We start from the raw sequence: 22,833 nt of genomic DNA on the forward strand, positions 1-22,833 counted from the left end.
AGACTCGAGGTGCCAGTCTCCGTTCTCTCACTCCTTTTCATGTGTAAATTAAAACCTCATACCGATTGAATCAACGCTTCCATCTGGCGCGAGGAAAGCCGTCGGCTCGGACACCCCACCAGCAGCAGAGTGGAGATAGTACAGCCTGACTCACAGCGAGGACGACGCTCACGCCCTGCGCGCGCACACCGTCAGCACTAAAGAATGTTTTGATGCATCAGGAGGTTGAGCTCACGCCCCGCCGGCCATCGGCCTGCTAACGTCCTCTGTGGCGTTTGCATCTACAGAAATGTGTTTATCTGTGTGTGTTTGTGTTCAAAGTCAGTCCATGTGAGACACGTGCCACCTTGATGGTTGGTGTTGTTCACCCAGACCAGCTGATGAGGCTCTCTGAGCCCTTCAGGCTCCACGTGGACTCATCACATGACACTCATTAAAAAAAAAAAGAGTCTTTGTAGGACAGAGCAAACACTTGGCCTCTCTTTTAAGGCCTAACACAGGACCCTGGAGTAAACTTTATGTGGACTCAAGCTGCTCCTGGAGATGCTAACATTTGTCATAGAGAGACCCCACGTGGTGGAAATAAGTAGTGCATCAGCTGAAATGTGAAACAGCTGCGCGAGCGAGTCCCTCTCTCCATATACAGTGCAGCAGCAGCACCGCAGCACCTGCATGCTAACAGAGCGGGCCTGATGCCATGGAATGGAGCCCACTGACCCATATTTCCTCTGCCGGTTCAGGGAGGATACGAGAGACGACTGGCACCAACAAAGGCTGCACTGTTCCTCCAGTGATGTCATGGGCTGTCAGCGGATTGACCTCTGACCTCCGGCTCCCATTAATACTCCCGCAGCCGGACATATGGTAGATGGTTGCAGCTGGTTTAATGGAACTAATTCACATTAGAAAGTGAGAGAGAGTGTGTGTGTGTGTAGATAAAAATAAAAGTTGTTGGATTGTGGATCTTGTCCTGTCATCACTTTAAAAATCATCTGTGAAACGCTTTGATTTGTAATAACCTGCATGAGAGTTAAGAAAATTAAGTTTGATTGATGATTTTAATAACTGGGAATCAACATGGCACCAGTTTTACCACGACATTGAGTTTAAAAGAGTCTCAAATGGCTCTATAGGGGAAACTTTTGACAGTGTTATTGGAAGTGTCATATCAAGCAGGTTTTTTTAGAATTTGATCAGTAACAGAAAATTGGATTTTTATGGTATGCTATGCTTTTCTGCTTCAATTATATGCTGAAATCATTCCATTTCTGTCTGCCAGAAATGCTGCTGTAGTCATTTACTTTCATGTCCAACTTAACTTGACATGACTATACATGTATATATATAAAAAACTGTTTAGATCCTATCACTGAACTCTGAACACTGAAGTTCTCGGGATGTCAGATTTACACATTTCACCCTTAGACTGTATGTGTCATGTTCAATTTATTAAATCGAGGAGCTTTTGGAAACCAACCACAGGATAGTTCTTTGCTTGTCAGTAACTACATGGTTTGAAGTAGTTCCCCTATTATGGAAATTAAAAGATGCTTTGTTGATAATGAAAAGCAACATATTTATAAAGGGAAACTAACAAAGGTGGATGAATTGAAATATCTTTAAAAAAATATTCAAAAAGGCAAAACAATCACATTTTACCACTTGAGAATTCATCAAAATATATTTTGATTAAACCTCCAAGAAGAGACTTGATTACATTCTAATAATGAAAAGATTTATGAGGCCAAAGAGCTTTAATGTAACTTTAATGTTCTTATTTTATAAGATGGACCTGGGTGTCGGGAGATCAGCGTGAGAGCAGGATCCGTTTGAAGCATGCTGCGGTCCTGTGATTCTCTAGACTGTCAAATAAAAATTAAACCTGAAAAATTAGTGTGTTTTTGTGTGTGTGTGGTGATGTTGATACAGAAGTACTTCATCTCATCTGATGCAGTGGAAATAGACTAAAAATATCCAGCATTAAATTATATCAATATATTAAGTTTAGGAAATGATTATAACAATTTCTTTATTGTTGAAAATCAAGTGCTTCACATGCATATCAGTTTAAATGGATGGCCACAGCTGTGCTCCACTCTTGCCTGAGCCAGATCATCTCTGGGTCGAGTCCTGGCTTTGGGGCATTATGAGTGTGTTTTATGTTTTGTTTTTCCTGTGCGTGGGTTTTCTCCAGTTTCCCTCTGAAGTCTAAAACGATGCATTTATCGCTAATCAGTGCCTGCAAATGTATGTGAATGTGAGCATATATATGAGCTATAAAGAGTCTTGTTTTCAAGTGTGGATTGCCTTCTGAAAGATCTTGAAGCATATATTTGTAAAAACAAACAAAAAGAAATCTTGGGCCTGAGCATCAGCCTCCAGAGGCTGGAGAGGAAATGCTGGCTGTACCGAAGGTCAGGAGGAATCTGGGTCCGATCTTTGAGGGGGCGTAACTTCAGACGGAGAGGAGAGAAATAAAAATGGGAAAACAGAGAGAGAGGCAGAGGATGGAGGGGGGAGGAGCGACGTTTAAGTGAGACAGCAGAGGAACGGCGGAGGGAGGGAGGGAGGGAGAGAGATGGGAGTCTTGGGAGGAGGGGTGGAGGTGTTTTGTGCATTGTGTGAAATGTGATCGTGTCCTGGAGCCGTGCAGACAGCTGGGAAGTTCCCCTTCCCCTTGCTCACAGCTGGGACCGCTCCGAGAGCCTTCACAGTTTAACCCCCTACATGCTGCTGCTGCGCAAAAATGATAAATAACACACAAACAAACTGGAACTTAAGTCACATTTATTGATTTTAGCCAGTATGACTACCCTTACACAGACTTACCACCTCTCAGCTAGAAAACAAACAAAACACTTCCAGAGGATTAGTTCAGCAGTAATACATTAGACTCAACTTTCTCTTTTAATTTTTTTTTTCCACCCCATTTTTTAAATTTTTAACCACCCTGACAAAAGTTTTCCATGTTTGTTTTCAATTCTGTGTAAAGGTCCCATATCTGAGAAACATGCATATGACATTTAGTCGTAATCAATATGCCACTAATCATAATGCACATTATTGATAAGAATACAGTACTGCATGACAATTCAAATAAATACCAACATACAGGTGAAGTTGTTATTTTCATATAAAGATATCAAATTCTTATTATGGATCAATACTGAAACACAATATGACAATATAAAGTTTGCACAGCTAATCTTTATTATCACAATGCTATCGCTTCCAGCAAACAGAAAACTTTGTCTCTTTCTTTTTATAAATGTAAAACAGCATCTAAATTGCACTTTTTCTTTTAGCTTCTCAAACCATATTGGTAACTTTAATGCCTCAACAAACAAGCATTGGCTATCATGGCACTATTCAAGCTTGTTGATGCCAGATTTGTTTTCTGTTTCCTGAAAACATAATGCTTAAAGATGATGTAAAAAAAAAAAGAAAAAAAGAAAAAAGAAAAAAATTCAAGAGTAATAAAAAAACAAACAAAACTGAAATTGGAAAAAAAAGGAAAGACAAAATGCGCTCTCTGCACATTTTTTCAACAATACTATTGATAACACATTACCTTCACCAAACAAAGCTAGAGATACATAGATGTTTCCAATAGTACACTGAGCTACCCCAACACATTACAGATGCTTGGAGTCATTTGTTCAATAACAGGAGGCCAAAGGGATTTCTTTTGGTTCCCAAAGTTTGATTTAAAAAACAAAACAAAAAACAAAAACAAAAAAAAACCCAACAACAAACAAAAAAAACCAACCTTTTCTTAATACCCCTGAATTTATTGAGTGGATCACTGACCTGCAGAATTCAATGCAATTTCAGTTTTATTGAGCTAATTTCAAAACTAATATCTCACTCATGCAAAAAAGGGGCAAATTCCCTTTTGCGCTTATTGCTGCTCACAGTTGAACCCAAAGTCCTCACCTATAAAAAACAGGAACACAAAACACTAGCCTAAGATTCTCCCTTGAAACAATGAAAGGCACTACTGGTCAGAAACAAAGAGCTAAACAAACCAAAAGCAAAACCCCGGCGCTCGCTGGGAGACGCCACGGCCCCAGCAAACGCCTTTTCTCAGAGGCGGCCTGCCTTCCTTCCCAGTCTTGATTCTTTTCGACCTAAACGGTGTGCCGAGATTCGGCACGATAAAACGAAGAGAGAATGAAACAATTCCAATTTGGAATTTTAATCGTCGCCCTTGCAGAGAATTCTGTGAGCCAGTGACCCCGTTTCAGTGGGACGCCCTTCGGTAAGAAGCTCGGGAAAAGAAAAAGCGCGTCGTGCCACTCAATTCTTTCCCGGAACACAACTTACCTACTTTAGTCAGAGCGTCGTCAAGTTTCATCTTGTAAATTTTGAACTATTCCTAGGAATAATAAATACATGAAAAAACCCCAGAATTTGATCACCCTGGATTTTTTTTTTTCTTGTGTAGAACATGGCAGTAGAACAAACACAAAAAGAACAGCTTAACATATGTAACAAAACATCAGAATGATTACTTGATGGATAAAATCTTGAGGACAGAGTCATCATAGTACGTTTGTGGTTTGTGGAGCCTTTACTTTGAGCAAAAAAAGTAGCTTTGAATTTAAATTGAGGAGGACGTCTCATCCTATAGTCTCATAGTCTAAACTGGATAACTCACAAACCATAGTACTACCATGCTTTTCCTACTGGTTAATAATAGTACGTTAAAATTCCTATATAATGAAAGTGCACATATTATGAAAATAATAAACAAAAAAGAAAAAAAAAAACACTTAAGCCAAATAAAACAGCTTGTGATTCATGTTGAGAAACAACCCCGTGTCCCCTGGAGGGTTTTATCAGCCAATCACACTCTTTGTTTCATTGGACTTGTGAGGAATCGGCTTCCACAGCAGCTGCACGCAATAAAGTAACAAGGCAGTGTCGTTAAAATGTGCTTTTTTTTTTAGTATTCGAAAGCAAAATGAGATAAACTCATTTGGACTTAAAAATCAGTGTATTCTGTTTTGTGTTTTCACTTTGTTTTGTAGTTTATCGAGTCCAAATAGCCTACGGTGCTAACGCTTTTCGCCCGTGCCAATCAGCCGCCACAACAGACCTCGTGTCGGTACGTCGTCGCCGGCGCAGAATTACTGTAATTACTGCAAAAATGGAGAAACAAACAGACGATAAGCATCGTTAGCATTCTGGGTCACTGGAGAGCGGCTTGTTAGAGGCGGCCGGCGGCAGGTGGCGGCCGGAGTTAGTCGAAGCAGCACACAGCAAAGTTATTAGGCGCCAAAAAAAAAAAATAAAAAAAATATCGACGCCGTCGATATGTTTGAGAGGAGCCGATGGCGGGAAAGCGCAACCGCCACAAGTTAAATTTTGCAGATGAAGTTAGGAAGCCAATGACTCACAAGTACCAAGATCTCTCACACGTCAGGACGGAGCGGAGCCGCGTCCCTCAGGAGACACGATAGTCTCTCACACACCGACCATGCAAGCTGAAGAGCAACGGCTTATGTCTGAGACATGCAGGCTTATGAGGAAATCAGAAACGAGATGCAACGTGTGACAGAAAACTTAAGAGGTGACGTGGGAGGAGCCTGCAGGCAGAGGTAGGAGGAGAGTTTCAGGCGGCGCGTTGCAACGGCGCCAGGTTAGCCGGACATTGATTTCAAAGTAGATGGAGCAAAGTGGGAGCTCATCTATCCTGGGGAGGGGGGGTTTCTAGTCACTATCACATCCTGGGATCTATCTATTGCTCACTGAATCCACAAAACCTGTACAGGGGAAAAGGGTCGTCGCCTCAGCTAATTTGAATCAATGTCCACTGTTTGACCAAGAAACAGGCTTTCTTCTTCTTCTATTTTTTTTTTCCTCCAAATGTCAGCAGGAGTTTCTCCCTGGGGAGAATCCTGGGCTAATGTCTCGCCGGTATCGGCCAGACATCTGGTTTTCTTCACCATCGTGTCCAGCTCTCTTATCTCCTTTTCCAGGAGCTGGTTTACAACAGGGGTAGATCTCCCTCCTCTACTCCCCCGAACCTATTCTGTCAGCGCAAACCGATAGAAACACAATATATCGCACTTGTTAAGTTAGGTGAATCTCAAACAGAAGAGTGAGTGACCTCTCGGGAGGTTGTTTTTTCTCTATTTTCTTTTTTTTGTTCTTTTTTGCTCTAACGTGTACGATTAGCCTTGTCTCCATGCTGTGTGCTGTGGCTTACGGATGCACGTGTCAAGCAGGGTTGACGACTTGTTCATTCTATTTGTCATCAAGAGGAAGAAATACTGTCGTAGCATCCTGCAAGATTGCAACCTGAATAGGATCACATTAAGAATATAGAGTTCAATATATAGCTTAGTCGTAGAAAATGCAAAGTTCGTATAAATCTTGCAGGATTTCCTCACATCAACCCTGCTTTCTGCATCATAAAGCTAATGTGTCTATGATCCACAAGCAGTACATGGATGTATTAAACACAAGCCCCACTCATATTTTTCCTATTTGCGTAATACTAGCTTGCAAGGGTTTAAAGCTATTGTCAATACTAAAACAGTACATTGCTTTGTCCTCACACACCGAAAGACAAAGGAAAAAAAAAAAAAAAAGAAAAGACGCCCTCCATTTGCAGTGGTTAAACTCAGAGTACACACACACACACACACACATATGAGGGCTCTTCATTTCAACACTGAGATTTACACACAGGCAAAAAAATAATAATCGGTCAGAAAACACAGCGTATGCGAGGACGTTACCTGACAAAATTATTCAGAGGGCAAATTTCCCCGTTTTTCCTCTTTCTAGTTAAAGGGTGAGTGGTGATGCTGGGGGAGCAAGCTGCTGACAATCTACGAGAGAGAAAGTCGTCATCGTGACCGGGTGACGAGACACGGGTTAGAGACATGAGGGGGGAAAAAACAGGTTTCAGCCACACAGAAAATTATTCGGGAGCTCTCAGCAAGCTTCTAAAAATAGAGCAGAGGGCAGACGGGGGAAAGGAAGCCAAAGAAGGTTGTTAGCTGAAGCTGAAACAGGAGGACGGGGCTTTACATCAACAGATAGATAGATAAATATATCAAGTGTTTGGGGTTGACAGGCACTTTCGCCAGGTTTTCGTTTGCAGATTTATTGTCCAGATGTGAGTTTCTTTGTGTTTGATTTGTGCTCTTCGAGGATTTGCTCCATATTTTTCTTACAAAAAAATCTTCTTTGATCAAAACTATATTGTATCTCTGTTCACAGTAATCTTTGTGTCCGTTTTAACAGAAGCAGGAACCTGAGGCACCTATATGCTGAAGTGCACTTAATTTAGATGTGGAGATCGATTTGTCAAACTTCCTTTCCGCCTCTTGCAATATGGCTCTGAGAGAATCCATCGCAACGTAATGGGTCACATGGAGTAGACAGCCCTCCTGTATTTCACCAGACACCAAATAACTCTTCATCTTACAACGCCGAGCCCTGCAGTACAGGAGCTTGTCTTGTACCACGCGCTCGACGACAGAAAAAAAAAAAAAAAAAAAGGTTAGAAAAAGCTCAGAAGCGTTTTCAGCTGCAAAAGCCATGCGATTCTACAGACCCTACAGGATTGGTGTGCTAGCATCACAGCTTTTAAAATGATCCTGAAATAAACACCCGTGGTCACAGGTGCTCCTTTTCTGCCCGGACGTTGCCATCGCAATACCAATAGCCCACGGATGAGTTCTGAATTTCTGAGTTGAATCACATTGATGCTCCCCTAGCCGGAAGGCAGAGGGAGCTTGCATATTTTCGATTCTTTTATTTTCTTATTGTAAACATTTCGTTAGAGAGTGGGCCGCTGAGCGCAGGCCGGTCCTGGGGGCGCCAGGACGGAGAGGCAAGGGAGCGGCGGGGGGCTTTTTTTCTCTTTTCCAAAGGAGCACCGATGCCAGCAGACAAGTCAAACAACAGAGGATGTCATCTTTCGTCTCTTTCAATGACATCCTCTTCACATGTCTCCATCCCCCCCCCCCTCAAAGATGTGTTAATGTTACTAGGCAAGCCACTCAGGGGGTCAGAACGAACGAGCACAGAAGCTGCCACCTTTTACATCATACGTACAGCACCATGACAGCGGATAGAATAGACACTCCAGAACACCCACTACACCCCCCCAATATAACCGGGGGCCCTATATTCCACATGCCGTATATGTCTACTACAGTCCAAACGTCTAGTGCACACTGTACATACATCTGCATTCCCCTAAGCGTTTACACTAGCACACACGAGCAGCCGGTTAGTCACACAGCGCGGGCCGGCCAGGGAGCTAAAGCGAGCGAGTGGGGCTCTTTAACACTAAGGCGGGGAGGGTTCGGCGCGCGCGCGCGGCGCCCCCCCCCCCCCCCCACCCTCTGTACACAGCAGTCCCGTGCGGACGTTTGCAGCCGCCTCAGTCGCAGTAGATCTTGTACTTCTCACTGCAGAAAACCACGGGGCCTCCCAGGATGCCGTTGGGCATGGAGTTGTTGAGCTCCGGCAGGCCAGAGCAGGTGAGACTCTGACTTACGTGGGGGTTGCCGGCGGTGCCGCCGGCGGCCTTGCGCGCCTTGGCCCGGCCGGAGTTGCCCCCCCGGCGGGTCTGCTCGTGGTCGAACTCCAGGTCTTCCAGGCGCTGCGTCAGGGCCAGCTTCTGCTGGATGGCCATCCGCAGCAGCGAGTTGAGGGTCTTCTTCTCGTCCTCCGCCGCGGCCAGCTGCCTCTGCATCTCATCCAGCTGCGTCACGTATTCGTCACAGCTGCGGGAGGCAAACACACGGAGAGGAGAGTCGGGGTCAAGTAAGCACGCCATCGCTTGAGGCTGAGAAACGTGAAAGAAACGTCCACGGGGACGCAAAGGTCGTGCTCGGCAACTGGTTCCAGTGTCTCTTCTCTAGAGATACCATGAGGAAAGGTTCTTCACACCTTTTTTATGTGAGAAAATGCAACAGGATCTTACTATATTTGCAATAATTTGAGAAACCACAGCTGAATGAAAACTGGCAGCGCTGTAAACTGACCTTTCCTCCATTTATGCTGCAGCTCCCATCACCACCAGGTGGCGTCATTGAGCCACAAAGCTCAGGCCTGAGAGAGCTGCTGCAGCATTAACTCCTGACTCCTGACTCCATCCACCAAAGTCCATCAACCAACATGTTTTCTCTATTTTCAAGCAGTTGTGCTGATATTTGAAACGCTTGAACTACAGATGTCATACTTCAAGAACTAAAATCTGTTGGTTTTTTTTAGATTTGTTAAAAACTGGCGGAAAGAGGTTCAAACATATGAAAGCAAGTGTGGTAGAAGTTAAGAATAGATCACACACACAAAGGATGAAAGCATTAACCTAAGGGTCAGTGAGGAGATCCTGCCTGCGTCACCTGAGCAGGACGCTGAGGGCGGGGGGGGGAGTATCATGAGGCGATGGAGGGAAGAGGACCGAGGTGCAAATGCTGTTCACACTTGAGCTTCGCTTTTCCAGTTGAAGTGAGACAGTGTGACCTCTATTCCTGCATCCCGTCTAACGTCTAGGTGTGAAAGAGTGCAAAATATGAATCCTGTCTCCCTCCTGCTGCTCCTCACTGATATCTGCACTGCGGCATTACCGCCGGTCTCCCTGCCCTGGCACGTGTGTGAGTGCTGATGACTGGACAGGTGTAAAAACTAGGTCACAATGCAGGATTTCAAGGTAGAGGGGATTCATATCACCGTACTCCATCTGCTGTTCCACCAGGTACACTTTACTGAAGCCATTTTTTTCCATTAAGTCTCTGTCTCTCTCTGTCTCGCTCTCTCTCTCTCTCTGCTTGCATTAGTCACTGTCTCTCTGCTTGTCTCAGACATCCATCCCTTCAAAACTGCTGAGAACGCAGTGTGACTGACATTCTTTGGTAATGACTGACACACCTCAGCGAAGGGAAGGGTTGATCGTGTTGACAGGCGTTCTTCAACTGAAATGCAGCCAAACCCTTCAGATGCAACCTAACGTGCATTTTTTTTTTTAAGTGCAAAAGCATCAACTGAGTCACAAAATATGTAGAAAAAATCAAACAGTAAGCTTTTGAAATAAAAATAAAGTCTTGACCTGCCAAATCTGCGAGCTGAAGTCACCTGTAACCAGAAGCCGCAGCTGTTTTGGCTGCACTTGGTCATGGGCCATGTGAACCCTGGCCTGCCCAGACCACCATCCAAACATAAACCATGCCCACCCCTCTTGCGTATGCAGCTTGATTCCCAGTGGGACACACACCCAGACAAAAGGGATCAGTGCTACTTCATTAAACCCAGTATGAGGTGGGGCGGCGACCCGGGAGGGGCTGGAGGGGGGGGGGGGGGGTGTGGGGTTGGTGCGCCTTCAGATGGTTCAGTCACTCCTGCGTTAGGGTGAGGGGGCGTGGGGTTTTTTTTTTTCCCGGGAAAAAAAACAGGAGTTTATTGTGAGACTTGAGGGCATACAATAGGAGCCTTCTCGGCCTGCTGATCGGGTGTTGTAAGCACAAAGGCGTGGGGGGCCGGCGGCTGGTCTTTTGAGGTTGGCGAGTCAACAAACTTGCGATTTCTGACAATAAAGCACTTTATGTGTTTACTATCGAAGCGCTTTACAGTCACTCATTGCAGCTAAAAGCTTCAACTATTAAACATTCCTATAAGCATAGTGGACGATCAATAATTCTCCTGCAGAACTCACAAACACAACCTCCTCTGCTGTGGCCTCGTCTGGAACGTGATTGGTCATGGTGGGATGGATATCACACACACAAACACACACACACACACACACACACACACACACACACACACACACACACACACACACACACACACACACACACACACACACACACACACACACACACACACACACACACACACACACACACACACACACACACACACACACAGAGGACATGGTGAGTGAAGATCTGAGAGCACAGAGACTGAACAGAAAGAAAGAGAAAACTCCCAACAAAAGAATCGCAGGACGACGGAGGGTGAAAATATGACTTGGATAATGGTTTGACTGTTAATCAGAGGGAGCAGAAGGTGAAAGCAAGTTGAGGCATGTCTCAGGAATGTAAGAGGCAGGAGTTTATTGTTAACACGACACCGGAGACTGCAGCTGGAGAGGCACACAGTGGGGGAGAAAAAAAAAAAGTAAAAATCACGTGCACACACTAAAGAAAACTTTAAAGTGTGTCTCTCTTTCATGAGATTCCCACGGAATGGAATAATGTAAGTGTATAACAGTAAGTGATAGTCTGCAGCGTGAGATCAGACGAAGTCCAGCGCAAAAAAAGCTGCACTTTTTCAGAGCCACTTCATTTCTCTAGCCTTTTGTGCGGGACCACACATCGCTTGTGTTGGAGAGTTTTTCAATTCTCAGAAATCCAGCCTTGCGGACTTTGTCACCGCCGTGATTACCATGACGGAAAAAAGGAGACTGTCAAATTAGGCTCCTGTAGTGGGCTTTAACTGAAAGCCTGCTCCTTCCTCTCTTTCTTTTCCAGATGACTAGAGAACCGGGTGTTTGGCGATGAGGAAGGATGGAAGGGGGACTGGGGGGGGTGGGGTGAGTGTGGGAAACTCTGCACGGGCAAGTCCCCCAGCCTCTCAAAGAGTCCCCTGACCCAGCTCTGTGCTGTATGGGACTACATTTACATACCAATGCATGAATCCCATAAACAGGCTGGATGTAACTCATGCATGGGCTCCATGAACACGGCGAGCTGCTGAGGTTCAGGGCTGGAAAAACATCATTATCAATGGAGGAATATGCAGGCTCATGGAAACACACACACACACACACACACACACACACACCTTCGCTGAAGGGTAAAGGTTGGTAGAATGTGCAGACTCTGCTGTTGTTGTGCACGTGTGTGTAAGATTTTCTCCAGGCAGCCTGGTGTGAATGAAAGCATCGGTGTTTGACCTGTAATGAACTGTGACCTTTTCAGGGCGTGGCCTTTCTATACCTGGGATATTCTTGAGCTAATGGATGGATGTTTGCTGCAATGTTGCAACAAAGACCTGTCAGCTCGTGGTCTCCTGAAGTAGAAGGAGGATCTGAGTCTCCTGTCGCCATCTGGCTCTGCAGTGCACCAGAAATCCCGTGACGTTGCACACTCTCATACTTGCAGACAGAAGAGCTTTCCACCTGTTACTAATTGATTAGCTGTTGCAGGTATATGGAGTTACTTCAGCAAGTGCACTGCAGGAACAGGTATTGGATTACTGTATGGGTAAGACGAGGGGTTCTGAGCTGCCCACACACTCCTTGGAGCGTGTGTGTGTGTTTGTGTGTGTCCTACACGGTACAGTACTGTCTCTCCACACCCTCGTCTTCCTCCACTCCTCCATCTGCACAGCCTGAGCTTTGCTGTGGCTTGCAAGGGAGTCTTAAATGCAACAGAAAAGACTGCGTTGGCATGTCAGCCCCGCCATCTGGACCATAACATTTACAGAAATAAGTGGGAACTATCACCTTGATAAAATTCACACTGGAGAAACTACTGAAAAAAGCAAGAGTAGTGTGAAATGAACCATCAGACGGACATGTCAGCGCATAAAAATGCTCAATCTGGTATTTTGTCACAATAAAAAGTTGTCCACAGTAAACAAACGTACAGTGTGTGTGTGTGTGTGTGCGCGCACTCGATCTGCTTTGTGTTGAGGGTTGAATGTGTAATCCAGACCAAGATGAGGTGGGATTATGCACAGAACCTTTGACCGGCTTCTCGATGGAATCAGAAGAGATTAGTGAGTGTGTCGGCCCATCTGATCCCCCCCCTCACACACACACACACTCACACAGCCTAAGTCACTGCTCAAAAACAATGCGTAAGTGACATATTTAAGTGATACCCAGATTAGATACCTTCTGTGCTCCGCAGTCGGTATCATTACAAACAGAATCCCTCACTGGCCTTGAGTGAAAAACAATAGTCTCCTTAACCGCGTCAGAAACGACACCACCCCAGTGACAGTGTCAGCATATGGTAAACATGGATTACACGATGACAGTAATCCTGTCTTTACTTTACCTGGTGTATAATGTGCTGCAGTCGATTTAACCTATTAATACCTACGTGCTCATGTTGCATTATAGTATCCTACATTTTAATAACCCACCCAAAAAAATATAATAATTATAAAAAATGTACAAGCTATTAAAGAAAATAACTTCTGCTTGAATGATCTCTTTTTTCCCCAGTATGATCACTTGGAAAAACGCTTGAACCTATTTCCGCTTTGTAAGGTTGGGCGTCTTTCTTACCGTGTGGCGAACATGGCTCGGAGAGAGGAAAAGGTGGCGGCGTCTTCCTTGAGAGCCTTGAGCTCATTCCTCAGTTTCATCATGGTCTCGGTCACCATGGCCTTCTCGTTCTCGTACTTGCTCTTCAGATTGGCGAGAGCAACTTCAGCTGTCTGCGGGTGTGGAGAAGAAGAACAGCAAGATTGGAGCAGCTGGCCGGTCGGGGGTTTATTTTTCAATAGCAAGCAGTCTATCTCTGTTAATATAACCCACAGTGTTTATTTTAGACACATGTGAGGCCTGAAGGTAATAACTGGGCTGCTAATGCTGGCTTATTGTTTGGAAAACACGTTTTGTGTAGTTAATTAGGTGTTTCCCTGCCCGTATTGTTGAGGTCACACAGTAGCCAAACACATACTTTAGAAGGCTACCAGAGCAACTGTATACACACTCCTGATCGGGGTTATTAGTCTGTTTGTGCTTTTTCAAGGCTGTTCTCTTCGTCTTATCTCACAAAAACTTGGGACAGCTGACGCCATACAGCTGCCGTCTCCACCGCTGTTTTTAAAAGATCTTGTCTGCAAAGCATTTGCCGCGACAGCTGAGAAGACCTGAAATAGCATTTTGTTCCCGTCTATCAAGGACAAACGCATACGGTTGTATCAAAACCTGTGGGGGGGATTAAAACGAACCTGCTTGTTAGCCTTGAGGACGGTCCGCAGGGTGGCGATCTGCTCGCGCTTGGTGCTGAGCAGGGACTTCAGTTTGAGGATCTCCTCCATGCAGGCCTCCTTGTCCTTGTCGGCCACGGCGCCGAGCTCCAGGGAGGCGACCCTCTGGCGCGACAGCTCCGTGGTGCGGTCCACGGCCAGCTGCAGGTGCTTGATCTGGTCTCGGATGATGGCCACCAGGTTGTAGATGTTCATGGGCTCGCGCCGGTGGTCGGACACGGGGGAAGGCAGGGAGGAGACCGGCGAAGGGACTCCGTCGCTGAGGTCGGCCTTGCCGGGCTCGGGGAACAGGCCCTTGGTGAGAAGGATGGGCGAGCGGCGCCCGCGGCCCTCCGGGCTGCTGCGACCACCTTTCCCCTCCTTGTAGAAGTCGAGCATGACCCGGTTGGGGGTCTCGTTGTTGCACATGCAGACGTGGTTGTAGAGGGTGGCCAGCTCTTCACTGAAGGTGACCAGCTCGTCTTGAGCAACACTCAGACTGCCCTGGGACTCGCCCGCCACGTCACTCAGCTACAAACACAAAGACACGCAATGTTTAGTCGGCTTTGTCGAAAGAAGAACGAGAAAAATCAGAATCGAGTCAGAAACACATTACCTTGCGCAGCTCCTTCTCCAGTTTGGCCTTCTCTTCCTTCTCAGTACGACTGCTCTTCTCCAGAGATGACAGCTTCTCTCCCAGCGTGGTGACGTCGTTCTCCAGGCGGGTGCGCTCCTCTTCGTAGCGTGACTGGCAGGCCTGGTATTCTGCCTTCAGGGTCTTCAGTTCCTCCTTCAGCTCTCCTGCCTCGGACACGGCCACCTACGGAAGCAGGAAGCTCAGATTTCACTTTCTCCGGCCTGACCTCATCCAAACACTTCATTCCGCTGCTCGCAGTCAAGCCGTTACCTTGTACTTGCACTCCAGGATCTCGGGTCCGTTGATGTCCACCTCGTAGTAATCGCCGTCCTCGTGGCTGTCGCGCTCTTTCTCGTTGTCCAGGGCAGACTGGCGCTCCTTGCTGGCTTGGAGCTTGCGGATGGCGTTGAGGTTCTCAGTGAGGCGGTTGACCTTCTCCTGGTGCTCGGACAGGGCGCCGTTCGCCTGCTCCAGCTGTTTCTGGGAGTCCTGCAGGTTGGACAGCAGGTTGACCTTCTCGCGCTCCATCTGAGAAGAGATGAACACACTTATTATCACACACATGTCAAGTCTGTTTTTTTGGTAACCCGACGATGTGAGGGATCCCTGCTTTTGAAGCAGATCATATTAAGATAGGATTATCTATCATGCGGTAACTCTATCTGCTATCAGGCTTGCAATGCCGAAGCATGCGAGGCGAATCGCCCGCTATCCCAGCATCGGTCGGGATGACCTTGACAATCTGCTGGACTCAGTTCAGCTCAGCACGAATAGAATCCCTGGGTGGCTCGTCTTACACACAAGTGCACAGCTGTGAGTCCTGAGCTATTTCAGAACCTGATCTGTAAATAATATGAAAGTATCATTATCATGCTCATCTGCTTGCATTATTTATTAGTGTACAACATGTAATGAAGCCTAATTTATAACAATAATAGGTATAAAATACTAAGAAGAAAAATACAGCAGCACTGAAAACAACATAAAACATAAGTAAGCAGTCAAACATAGAGATTCCTCTACAGTCAGACTGTTAAAGGCTAAAAGAATCATTCAGCAAGAATTTCAAGACAGGACAGTTAAGTGAAAGTGCTTTCTATGCTCTGATTCCTACCAGGAATCTGTGGAATGACCTGTCAGGAGGCTTTAACAGGATGCTGGGTTATATCAAACACGGGTTTTAGTCGCGCTCCATCACCTTCCCCATAACTACGGTCTTGTTGAGAACTAAAGCTGTCACCGTACAGCATGACGGCACCCATGTGGGTGACAGTTCACGCGTAAACTCGCCAAACGTGCAACGTGTAATCTTTTGGTTTCCGAAACAATCGCTATCCACAGGTTTTCAGTACTTTCTGGTAACCATGGCGCCCGCTCAGGCGTGGCCTTGGGACTCATGGGGTGGCGAACAAGCAGATGGCAGGTTCTCTGGTGCCGCCACCCGCTGCCTCAAGGGCCCAGCGGAGGCTGGAGGGCGTATCTGTCTCCCTGGATTAAATTGCTTTAAGGGGATTTAAATCCCACAGCAGATTGGGGCAGGATATCACCAAAACACTCCACTCTGAGACACACCGTACACCTTCATCTCAATAGGATGTGCTCACTGTCAAGTTTAGAAGCTACAAAAAACCAATTCAGACAAATATATCACCACCATCTCAAGAAATTTGGAGAAATAAATACAAACTTCACTTCGACATGCATCTTAAAAAATACTTCCCGAATGTTTTATCAACTGAAACATTTGAACTACTTTTAGCTACATTATTTTAGTGAAATGCAGCTTATAAACTGTTGATTCTGTCAACCTCAGAGGATACTATACATCACATCCATTAGTGATCCCACAATTCAGTCAGACAGAAAATGTTTAATTCATTTGACTCTACCTTGTATGTCATTGGTTTATTGATTCTGTTACAGAATGCCACCATCTTTAATACCATTCTATCTAACTGAGGGTTGCAGGAAGCTGTCAGACACTAAAAAAACATCTACGTTCAATTTACTTAACCTCAGAGATGAAACTAGAATACATGCCCAGGTAGAACATGCAAACTCCACACAGAGGAGGTCACTGAAGGTGGACTCAAATGGGATTTAATCCTTGTGAAGAACTGAACTGTAAACCACATCAGTGCACATCATCATATAGTTTTATTTTTGTCACTGACTGGAGACGAACCTGCATCAGCTGCTGCTTCAGCTTCTGAATCTCGCAGATGTTAAGTTCGCTGAGCAGGTCGTCGACAAGGCTGGGCGCGGGACGGAACAGCTCTTCGTTCTTGGGCGTGGAGATGCGGTTGTCGTCGGTGATGGCGTTGGCCAGCTTGATGAAGCCGTTCTCGTATCCGTGGAGAGCCTCGTCGTTGTTGGGCTCGGTGGCCGCATCGTCGCTGAACTTCAGACCGTCCAGAGAGATGCTGAGGGGGCTGCGGACAGTACAGGAAACAGCGTTAACACGAGTATTTCCAGAACCCTGTGACAGCTCTGGGTTCACTTCCAGCTCACCTGTGGTACAGAGTGTCTCCGATGCTCATGTAGTGGGACAGCTCCTTCCTCAGAGAAGCCTTCAGCTCGCGCTCAGTCTTGATGGTCTCCAGAGCTTCGCTGAGCTGACGCTCAGAGATCTCTTTGAGGCGGATGGCGTCCTCCAGCTGGCTGTTAAGGAACTGGGTGTCCTCCTCGAGACGACGGATCTCATGCTTCAAGCCCTCAAACTCCACCTGGATATGGAAAAAGTGAAAAAACCCAACAGTTTAGTATTGACAGTGACATGTTTGTGCGTTACAAAATCTGTACCGTTCCCACTTTATGAACTGGTAAGGCCTTTTTGCTAATTTTTTTAATAAGGGTAACATTATTGCCTAATTTATTTAATGGGGAATTTCACAAAGTGAAACTCTGAAAATTGGTTGTGGAGGTTCATTTCTGTAGCTGGAAAAAAACCCCCAACAAAATTAACAAAGATTCACATGATGCAAAATGACTGTAATTAAGAAAAACTGCATTCAAACTCTCATTCTGTTTCATGATAATTAGAATAGGGAATCCCTTTCTTTTCAATTTTTTGTTTTACTGAATGTATGATGAATGTAACACACAGGCATCAAAAGGAAATATCTCCACTGGAGACTGCTGAGCTTTATTAAAGCAGATGTGAAAAATAGATTTTTTTTTTCCCTGTCGTTCCAGATTTGAATAAGCCCAGGAAGTGAATAAACGAGTTTCCAAAATGCTTCAATAAACTAGACAGCAGCACAAGGCTTTGAAAACAAAAAGCACTAAGACACCTGTTTATCTCTTTACTGAAAATGAGACAGTTTAATATCTAAATTAAATCTGAATATCAAATCTGTAATCTTTCTTTTGGCTGGTTTATTGTGCAAGAATGAGACGACTTGGGAGGAGATGCTGCGTGGGCGAATCGGTGCTGTAGATGTGCGCTGATGGATGCAGCAGCATGAGATGCCTGAAGCCACCGCTTTAATTAGGTTTAATAGAAGAGGAATCGGGATTATTGTCAGTGGTGAATCTTCCCTTCAGAAGGGGGACGTTTATTCCCCGACCTGCGGCTTTTATCCATCCTCACCTGACTCTGCTTCAGCACCAAGACCTGCTTCTGCAGCGAGATGTTCTCCTCCTCCAGCTCGGTGTAGTCCTGCAGCAGACGGCTCTCCCGGAACTTGTACTCCTTGATGTCGTCACGCAGCTGATTCCTCTGGAGCTCCACCATCTGGCTGTTCTGTGAGGCCAAAAGAGGCAGGCAGGGGAAGACGGGGGGGGAAGAGCCGTCAGTGACCGCTGGTTCAATCTCCTGTGACCGAGCGAGGAAGAGCCGGCAACTGAATTGATTGGCTGTTGTTAAGTGTAACTGCTGGTGTCACTTTGGCCCTTTAACACCATAAGTCAAGCTAGATAAGAAAGGGGCTCCATCTGGCAAAGCCAAGTGTGTGCATGTGTTTGTGTGTGTGTGTGTGTGTGTGTGTGTGAGAAGCGGAGGCACTGCAGGTGTCTCTGCGGGCAGTGGGCCACAAGTGTGCCTGCCTGCCAGCTCTGATCGTACCCAAAGCACTGAAGCCTACTTATGTCTTGACTGGCGACAGGCCTTCAATGACTGGGAAGCTGTGTAATGGTCTAATTTTCTAAAGAAGAGATCTCATTAGGCTTGATTCTCTGTACAGAACGAGACGAGGACTAATCAGCCCGATTGAGGAAACTATAGAACTCATTAAATCGTATGGAGCGCGTGAGATCAGTGGGACATTTGAAGCATTTCTAGGCTTTATTGTTAAAAAAAAAATTAACACTGTGTGTAGTGTAAGTACAGTTTGAGCACATGCTGCTCAGGAATAGTGCTAATATCATATGTAAGTTATAGAGGTACAAAACAGGCCCTTCCCCCACCTGAAGACACTACAATGAACCAAAAGCCCCAAGGATCCGATCAGCCTTCCTGAGCCACCTGTGCCCTCAGATGCTCGTCCGACACGCTTCCCATCATTTCTACTGAGGTTTGTTAGCTGACGCAGGCCAAAATCCCTCAACTGGGGATTGTCTCCACATTCACAAAACTGACCTCAGAGGTTCACAGGTCATCTATCTGCTTCAACATAAAGGGGAAGTTTCAGTTTGCATGCACAAATAGCAGGTGCTGTTATCACCTGAACAGAAGTGTGTCAAATATAGCAGCGTCAAGTCAGCGGCTATGTTTAAATGTATTGCGTCTCTCTCTCTCTCTCTCTCTCTCTGGAGAACGAGCACAGATGAACTAACAGCAAAGGGACAATTAGCCTCCCGATCTGCTGCCAGGTGGTCCCTTCCTCTCACGCTGTCACCATGTGGCCACATCGCAACCCTGACTCTCTAAGCAATTCAAATAAATAAATAAATAAATAAATAAAAGGGACCTCTGGCTTTAGTTTGCTGACTTTCTCATATCAGGCTGACCTTGAGACTGAGAACACGTCAGTGAACACTAGTAGATAAAAAATGGGGTTAAGTAATAAGCTGGCGATGACAGGGTTCTCTCAAGGTCAGAAGGCCACAAATACAGTTGACTGTACTCAGTTCAGCTGGACTTAATCACACATGAGTATAACTATTGACACAGTTTCAGTAAAAAATATCAATACAATAATACACTTTGATATAGAAATAAATATCAGTTTTGCTGCTCTCTCTGTCTATAATTGAAGTTTACATCCTTACAGAGAAATAAATGCAGCGACAAATATGTTGCTAAATCCCCACTGATGCAGAGTACACGCTCCGTGTTTGCTCTGCGTAATAATTAATCGCTGTGTGCAGAGCAGGGCTGAGGCTGACGTTTGAAGGTGTATTAATATTCATCAGGGCTTTGCACATGTCTAATGAGCGTGGGCGTTTGCTGCGCGGCCGGCCCTGATGTCGCGCATTACTAAATAATGCATAAGCTCACAATGCAGATGAGTGCGACCGCTGAGCTTTAAAGCAGCGGTCATCACTTCTGAGAGAAATCGGAATCAAAGCGGAGATGATAAAACAGGGCCGGAGGCATTTAAACCTCTAATGGATTGAGATATTTTTCTTGTCGGATTGGAAGTATCAAACAGAATTTTCACAATTAAGTCATAAAAGATTGTGGACGTAATCTGAAAAGTAATCACTTCGTTCCAATCAACAAAGCCGCAGCTGTTATTTAAAGGTCTTAGTCAGGTTGAGGTGGCTCAGCTGGACGGTCACTGCAGACAGGAAGAAATGAATAGAGGACCCCGGCGAACCTGATTACTATTGTGCTCTGCTCTGATTAAAATGCATGGTGTGGTTTTGATCTTTGACCTTGCTTCCAGATCCTCTGCTGCAGTGAGCCCCTCAGAGAGCAGGGTCACGCCCCCCTCCCCCCCTCGCTGCCCCACACAAGATTCACTGAGGTTCACTGGAGGTGTGTGCTTCTGCTGCAAAGTGTAAATAACATTTAATTGTGGAAGGGACATATAGAGGCCGCTGGGGAGTGTTTGTGATGAATGGCAGTAACGAGTGTCTGTGCAAGGTGTGTGTGTGTGTGTGTGTGTGTGTGTAAGCAGTGAGGTGTGATTTTTTTTTTTTTTCAGGCTTTCTGCAGCCTGTTAGTGGGAAGTCATCCATGACCACAGGAAGCAGCGTGGTTAGTGATTTTAGCTGTTGTCACTTCAGGTGATGTCTGGACAGCTGCCTCAACGCGCCCACACACACACACACACACACACACAGACAAATGTGTCGCTTCCACGCCAAGTGGGTGGCAGAGCAAACACAAGGTTTTACTGTAACGGCAAAGATGAGATGTGTTACATATTAAAAAAAAAAGAAGAAGCATCGTGAATACATTTATATCTGACAAAGCGTGTCGCTTTTTTTTAAAACCCTAAAAAATTGCAATCAAAACTCATTTTTGTGGCTCAGTGTCTACCTATCTGTACTGCACCAAGTCACACACACTGAACCGTCAAGCTTTTCCCTCACTAGTAAACTGCTTTTGACAGAATAGTGCAGCTCAGCCTGCTTAAATCTCACCGAGTTATTGCTCAATGTGTTTGAGCCTCTAACCTTTAAATCTGGGGGAAATAGCTCCATCACTCCATAAGCTCCAGCGCGTAAAGTTTTAGGCTTAACACAAGTGTAGATTAGGGAATGTTTTAATGGTTTGTTAAAGGCTCTGCTGTGTTCTTAATATCTGCAGAGAAGCCAGCTTGCATTTCTGGGAAATCCATATTTGCCAGCCTCTTACTGCTGTTTGTTCCCTGGAAAGTGCTGCCCAGACTCCCAGATGGTGTCCGTCTGTATTATTCATATAATAGCACAGACAGACGTGATATAAATATATTTCTATTATCCCCTCTCTGGCTCCTCTGTCAAACACTGACCTCCATTTCCCTCTCCATCCTTTAAACTTTGGTAAAAACGCACGAACGAGATTGCTTTCTCCAAAAAAAAAAAAAAAATCATCCCTACAGAGTGCAGGGATGCTTCCATATGGCATGACAGCGAGGCTCGCCAGCTCCGTGCTGTTTTTTAACCCCTTTCTCTGCATCTCCGTCTAATACCAGTGACCTCCATTTTGCCATTTCACCAGCAGCGCTGCTTTCATTTCTGCAGCCTCCTCCTCCTCCTCCTCCCCCCTCGCTCTTCCTCTCAGTGTGTCAGAGTGCTCTTCAGGGCCGCGCATCAGTCACAGTACGATTCCTCCCTCATACGGAGATTCCCTTCTATCATATCTATCTGGCAGATAATGGAGTGAGCAGATCAGCTCATGCTCTGAAATAGAGGTCAAATTAACTTTGTTAGCTGATTAGAAGGAAAGAAAAAAAAAAAAAAACTTTTAACGTCCTGTAGGCTCTGCTGCATCAGATCGAGGTCACGTCAGTACACGTTAAATCCGACTCCAACGAGCCAAACCCTTTCAAGGAATACCTTCAGGACAGATGTGGAGCGAATTGCAGATGCGGTGCAACTCAACCCCCAAATGAGACTTAAGACAGAGCAGAGGAATAATGAAGCTCGGGGGCGTCTTGCTCCTGTCAGAGCCGGGGATGTGGGTGAAAGCTGATCTACTTTTATCCTCCCCTCTGCTGCAAGCAACTGTCATTCTATTCAGCCTACCCAGACTCCATTAGGGGAGAGAGAGAACGCAGTCAAGGTCACACGCTTCAACCAGGCAAGAAAAAAAGTCTAAAAAGAGTAGGGAACCTCGCCACTGATGGGGTCGGTGATGCTCTGCCCGGCGTGTGGCGGTCAGAAAGCCCACGGGGAGAAAGCACGCCGGCTCGCACTTAGCTGTGAATGAGTGATTTTTAGGTCATTTGGACGGGAGGGTGGAAGAATAGTGAAATGTGTTTACAGCCATTAGATGAAGCGCGAGTGTGTGTGTGTGTGTTCGATTTACTGGTACTCATTGATTGTCATTAAAAACCTTTTGGTTCAGTGAGTCTGGGAGGCTTTTACAGCTTCCTCAAAGCGGATACCAAAATTCTAATCAATGAAAATCTTCCAGATGTATTACAAACGGACTCTAAAAACAGCTATTGATCCTCAGAGAAAACCGCTCCCTCACTGAGCTGACACTCCCGTCTCGCCCACGGTGTTATTAACAATTACAACAACCTGATCTAATCGGGATAATGACGATTAATAATAGAACAAAAAACAAAAACCCCACAGGCATAACCACAATTTCTCAGAGAAGAAGTCCTCAAGAGTCCTGAGACTCACCCTCCTTT

General features: G+C 45.6%; 1 protein-coding gene across 2 annotated transcripts in view; it reads right to left on the minus strand.

The window, feature by feature from the left end:
* Positions 1 to 2,770: 2,770 nt before the first annotated feature.
* Positions 2,771 to 22,833, minus strand: part of LOC115408549 (protein bicaudal D homolog 2-like) — a 40,127-nt gene continuing 20,064 nt past the window's right edge. Inside the window, exons 3-11 of one of the 2 annotated variants that reach the window (XM_030119372.1) lie at positions 18,189 to 18,341; positions 17,108 to 17,322; positions 16,782 to 17,028; positions 14,867 to 15,124; positions 14,576 to 14,779; positions 13,942 to 14,490; positions 13,271 to 13,422; positions 8,525 to 8,753; positions 2,771 to 5,144 (exon numbers count right to left, since the gene is read on the minus strand). In XM_030119372.1, coding sequence (XP_029975232.1) covers positions 5,142 to 5,144; positions 8,525 to 8,753; positions 13,271 to 13,422; positions 13,942 to 14,490; positions 14,576 to 14,779; positions 14,867 to 15,124; positions 16,782 to 17,028; positions 17,108 to 17,322; positions 18,189 to 18,341 — 2,010 coding nt within the window. In that variant the 3' untranslated portion in view covers positions 2,771 to 5,141. Of the gene's footprint in view, positions 8,754 to 13,270; positions 13,423 to 13,941; positions 14,491 to 14,575; positions 14,780 to 14,866; positions 15,125 to 16,781; positions 17,029 to 17,107; positions 17,323 to 18,188; positions 18,342 to 22,833 lie in introns of both variants that reach the window. The other variant, XM_030119371.1, reaches the window with a different exon arrangement.

Source organism: Salarias fasciatus, chromosome 20 (genome assembly GCF_902148845.1).
Source record: "Salarias fasciatus chromosome 20, fSalaFa1.1, whole genome shotgun sequence".
Lineage (NCBI taxonomy): Eukaryota > Metazoa > Chordata > Actinopteri > Blenniiformes > Blenniidae > Salarias > Salarias fasciatus.